The 5,645-nt window shown below is 37.7% G+C and overlaps 1 protein-coding gene across 1 annotated transcript in view; it reads right to left on the reverse strand.

The window, feature by feature from the left end:
- PUS7 (pseudouridylate synthase 7 (putative)) overlaps positions 1-5,645 on the reverse strand; it is a 54,268-nt gene that overhangs the window by 15,162 nt on the left and 33,461 nt on the right. The window contains exons 8-9 of the mRNA XM_012650306.1: positions 4,535-4,663; positions 3,582-3,707 (exon numbers count right to left, since the gene is read on the reverse strand). Of these exons, the coding sequence (XP_012505760.1) occupies positions 3,582-3,707; positions 4,535-4,663 (255 nt within the window). The remainder of the gene's footprint in view (positions 1-3,581; positions 3,708-4,534; positions 4,664-5,645) is intronic.

Here is a 5,645-nt window from a genome sequence, read left to right on the forward strand (position 1 = left end):
AAAAAAAAAAAAAAAAAAAAAAAGATGTTTTATATTTTTCTTACTTTATTTTTCCTTCTTCCACCTTTTGTTGTGGTAAAATACACATAACATAAAATTTAGCCATTTTTAAGTATATAATCTGAGGCATTAAATACATTACTATTGTGCAACTATCACTACCATCCATCTCCAGAACTTTTTAATCTTCCCCAACTGAAACTCTGTACCCATTAAACAACAACTCCCTGCCTACCCCTCCCGCAATGCCTGGCAACCACCATTCTACTTTCTATCATTTTGACTACCCTAGGAACCTCATATGAGAGAAATCACACAATATTTGCTGTTTTGTGACTGGTTTATGTCCGTTAGCATAAAGTTTTCAAGGATTATCCATGTGTGAAAATTTTCCTACATTTAAAGGCTGACTTATATTTCTAGTGTATGTATGTACTATGTACTGTTTTGATGGACACTTGGGTTGCTTCCACCTTTTGGCTATCGGTGAATAATGCTATCATGAACATGGGTGTGCAAGTATCTATTTGAATTCCTGCTTTCATTTCTTTTGGGTATATACCCAGAAGTGGAATTACTGGATCATAACATAATCTATATTTTTTTAAAGACTCACCATACTGTTTTGTAGAATGGCTGCCCCATTTTACATTCCCACCAGCAAAGCACAGGGTTCTAATTTCTCTACATCTTTCTTCACCAATACTTATTTTATTTTTTTTGGTAACGGCCATCCTTATGGGTATGAAATGATACCTCATTGTGGGTGGTTTTAAAATTTTGATAGATTTAGGAGTACAAGTGGTGAATTGTATAGTGGTGATATCTGGGTTTTTATTGTACCCATCACCCAAATATCACTGTGGTTTCAATTTGTATTTCACTAATGACTAGTCGTGTTGAGCACTGGTTTGTATACCTTTGGAGAAATGTCTATTCAAGTCCTTTGCCCATCTTTGAATTGGTTTTTTTGGTTGTTGTTGAGCTGTAGTTTTTTATATGTTCTAGATACAAGCACCTCATCAGATATATGATTTGCAATCTTTGCACTATAACATCTTAAACAGTTTTATGGTATAATTATAGCTCGCTGCAACCTCAAGCTCCCGGATTCAAGTGATCCTCTCATCTCAGCCTCCTGAGTAGCTAGGAATATAGGCACGAGCCACCACACTGGCTAAATTTTTTCAAAAAAACTTTTTGTAGAGATGGCAACATATGCGTAGGCTGGTCCGGAACTCTTTGCCTCAAGCGATCCTCCCTCCTTGGCCTCCCAAAGTACAGGGATTACAGGCATGAGCCACCATGCCTAGCCTCAATTTTAGAACATTTTTATCACCCTAAAAAGAAACCCTATCCCATCAGCAGTCACTCCAATTGGCTCTGCCCCAGCCTTTTCTTTTTCGATTTGCCTATTTTGGACATTTCATATAAATGAATCATATAATACATGGCTTTTTGTGATTGGCTACTTTCACTTAGCATAATGTTTTCATTCATGTTGTAGAATGTGTCCATACTTTATCCCCTTTTATTGCTGAATATTCTATTGTATACTACATTTTGTTTATCCATTCATCAGTAGATGGACATTTGGGTTGTTTCCACTTTTTTGGCTGCTATGAACATTTGTGTGAACATATGACTTTCAATTCTCATTGGTACAGGAATGCAATTGCTGGGTCATGTGGTAACTCTATACTCAACCTTTAAACTTTTGGGGAACTACTAGGCTGTTTTCTAAAATGGCTGTACCATTATACATTTCCACCAGCTATGTATGAGGGTTCCAATTTCTCCACATCCTTGCCAACACTTGTTATTGTCTGTATTTTTCATTTTGGCCATCCTAGTGGGTATGAAGTGGTATCTCGCTGTGGTTTTGATTTGGATTTCCTGATGATTAGTAATGCTAAGCATGTTTTTGTGTGCTTACTGGCCATCTGTCTATGTTCTTTAAAGACAGGTCTATTCAGATCCTATGCCTAGTTTTAGAATGGGTTGTCTTTTTGTCGTTGAGTTGTAAGAGTTTTTAATATTTTGGATACAAACCATTTTTCCATCTTTAAACTATAAACTAAGAGTTTGTTTCTTCCCTCAGGAGGGTCTATGGTGGTTAACAGTGGGTTTCTTGGAAAGCAGGAAATATTCTTAGAATGTAGAAATGAATGATTTAGAATTTTGAATTTACTCTGTACTGCCATTTAGGGATGTTATAAAATTTTTCTTCCTGGATAAACTTGATCTCATTTTAACTAGCTATTAATATTATCTTTGGAGTACAAAACTTACAGGGTCCCATGGCTGTCCTTCTGCCAAATTAATTACAAATTTATAGGTTGATATAACCCTCTCTTAAATATTCTATCCCTTAATATAATTACCATCTTTACTACCTTTATCAATGTCCTCTGACCATTAGCAAGGTTAAAAACATATTATTTTGTCACTATTATTACTATAATTATCTTAATAATTTTTTCTTTGCTTAATATGCTTTAATTTTAAAATATGACTTTCTACTTATTGAGCGCTTACTATACCTAGGCATAGAAATAGGTGCTGCATAAACATCATCTCACTTCACTTTTACCACCCTGCAAAGTTGGTATTATTATCTCCATTTTACAGATGAGTAATCTGAGGCTCAGAACTCAAGTCTGATTTCACCTGAGCCTTTAACCTTCTCAACACCACCTCAAAGAGGTAGAGGAAATACATGATAGACTTTTATCATTTTGTGCTTTTAAAAATCACACGTACAAATGCAATTTCCTGTTAGTTAGCTGCTGAAAAACAATGGACTGGAAGTCAAGCAAACTCTATTATCAGACTACAGCTGACGAACTAGTGAATTCAGGCAGACCTCCCTAAGCCTAAGTTCTATCTTTTGCTAAAATGAAGGGTCTGAAACACAAGGAAGAACATGAACTCTCAGATCACTCCCAGCTTGTAACTACCGCAATTCTAACTCTCACATGAAAAATTCCTTTCCATAACACAGTCTCTGCTGGGCAGGAGGACTCCATAAGTAGGCTTATGAACCAAAGTATTTACCCATGAGATTCCTACCCTAGCTTACCCTAGAGGGATTTCTTACTATCTAAAAGTAAATCAGCATTCTTAAAAGAAATTCCACTTTGCTAATTACAACCTCTACCACTTTGTTTAAGGGGTAATGGAAGGGCAGATCAAAGTTTAACGAAGTTGGTAACAGAGATCATAAAACGTATCATCTTTGGCCACTCTGAGTCTCACTTACGGAACTGACTACTGTTGGGTCACTTACTGTGCCAAGATTGACCTGTTTTTTTTTTTGTTTTTTTTTCTAAATAGAACCTCTGGATGGGGTATCAAGGGTGGGAGAAAAACTTACTTTTCAGGTCATATCCCTTTGAATTCTGATTTTTTTTTTCCCTTGTGCATACATTATCTTAAAATAAAACAAAAGCTATAAGACAAAGTGGTTCATTTGCCCCAGACATGAGGGAATCCAGAAATAATTAAAAACACTACCAAACACAAAACTGCTTCTTTGTTATGAGAGAGCTTTTTTAGATGAAAGTTAAGAAAATACAAACCTTCCAACTTGATACGTAGGGACAGCTGTAGTTCCGAATCTTTGCATTCCATAGTAATTAATAAATCCAATCTCTTTCAGAGAGTTCATAGCTTGTTGTACTTGGTCATCGGTTCCTGTTATATTTCTGCAGGGGCCCAAATTATCCAGAAAAAAAAATTTACAGTCAAACACATTCAGGGACATGTATCATAAATGACTATGGCTTGGCTTCCATGTTTCCCCCTTGCAGCTTTCCCTCTACCTCTTGAGGGCTCTTTGTTTGATTGAAAAAAATTGTAGTAAAATATATAAATAACATTAAATTTACCATTTTAGCCATTTTTAAGTGTATAATTCAGTGGCATTAAATACATTCACAGGCTGGGCGTGGTCGTGCCTGCCTGTAGTCTCAGCTACTTGGGAGGCTAAGGCAGGAGGATCGCTTGAGTCCGGGAGTGTGAGGTTGCTGTAAGCTATGATGATGCCACTGTACTCTAGCCTGAGCAATACAGCCAGACCCCATCTCAATGAATCAAACAATTAATTAATTCACACTGTTGCGCAACCTTCCCACTATCTACTTCCTAAACCTTTTCATCTTCCCAAACTGAAACTCTGTACCCATGAAGCAATAACTGTCCATTCCCCTCCCTGCCCCTTTCCCCAGTGACCCCTATTCTACTTTCTGTGTCTACGAATTTTCCTACTCTAGGTATCTCACATAAGTGGAATTATCAGGCTCTTTGTCTTAACACAATATTTGAAAGGGACAGTGTCTTTCCAAAGATTCTTCTACATTTTTAGAGGGGTGTGGTGTCAAATTTCCCCAGAGTCAGGCCTTGCTCTGCTTTCCCTTGTTGCCACTTGTGTCAGCAGCAGCTAACCTGGACCTTGTTACCAAACATGACAAACAGACTCAAGGTGACCCAGCCAGACCCTCTCTGGTCTGTGTTCCTACTTGCAGTTCTTTACCTGAGAACAACAGTGAAGTGATTTCCTTGAAGCTCTCCCAATTTCAGAGGGTTTTTCTGATAGCTGAAATTCCCTAGCTTAAAGTTCATCAAGCACTTATTCAGGTGGGCAAGTCTTTGTGCAGTTATTCTTTGAGGAAAAAAAAAAAGAGTAGAAAGAAGATCATGAGGTATTGTCTGACTGAAATAGTCTAGGATACCTTACTATTCGAAACAAGACTACACCACAGCTATAATCATCAGCAAAGAAAAGGAGCTGCAGCAGGTGGGGTAGGCATCTCTCTCCTCTCTGGATCCTTCCTTCAGCATAATGGTATGTGCTCCTGTTGGAACGATATAAGCCTGGCCATATTTTATATACGTACAGTCTCTTGTATTTATATACTGATGAGTAACAGAGTAATAATATCTGTGGAATTTTCTACTTTTTGTTGGGGGGATGAGTGAGAAAAGGGATGGAAACAGAACAATCCCATAGAATTACAAAGAATGGCATCAAACATTTAAAAAAAGGGTTAAGAATATTTTTGTCTATCAGGAAAATACTGTAAACTCATTACAGAAAATTTGGAAAATAGAGAAAACTAGAGAAAAAGGAAAAGGAAATTCACAGATTCATCTCCTGAAAAAAAATCTAACTTTTTTGCTAACATCTAACTTTGTATTTCCTCCCATTCCTTTTTTAAACACATGTTAAAGATATATATAGCTGGAATCTGGCCGGGTGCAGTAGCTCATGCCTGTAATCCTACCACTCTGGGAGGCCGAGGCAGGAGGATCACTTGAACCCAGGAGTCTGAGGTTGGTGTGAGGTAGGCTGATGCCATGGCACTCTAGCCCAGGTGACAAAGCAAGACTCTGTCTCAAAAAAAAAAAAAAAAAGATATATACAGCTAGGATCCTACCAGAAATCTGTACCCTGCTGCTAACATTTAATACAAATATTTCCTATGCTATTACAAAATTTTCATTAAAAATTCCTTGCTGGCCAGGCGCGGTGGCTCACGCCTGTAATCCTAGTACTCTGGGAGGCCGAAGCGGGCAGATTGTTTGAGCTCAGGAGTTCGAAACCAGCCTGAGCAAGAGCGAGACCCCGTCTCTACTAAAAATAG

The sequence above is a fragment of the Propithecus coquereli genome, unplaced genomic scaffold, assembly GCF_000956105.1.
Source record: "Propithecus coquereli isolate 6110/MARCELLA unplaced genomic scaffold, Pcoq_1.0 Scaffold32, whole genome shotgun sequence".
Taxonomy (NCBI): domain Eukaryota; kingdom Metazoa; phylum Chordata; class Mammalia; order Primates; family Indriidae; genus Propithecus; species Propithecus coquereli.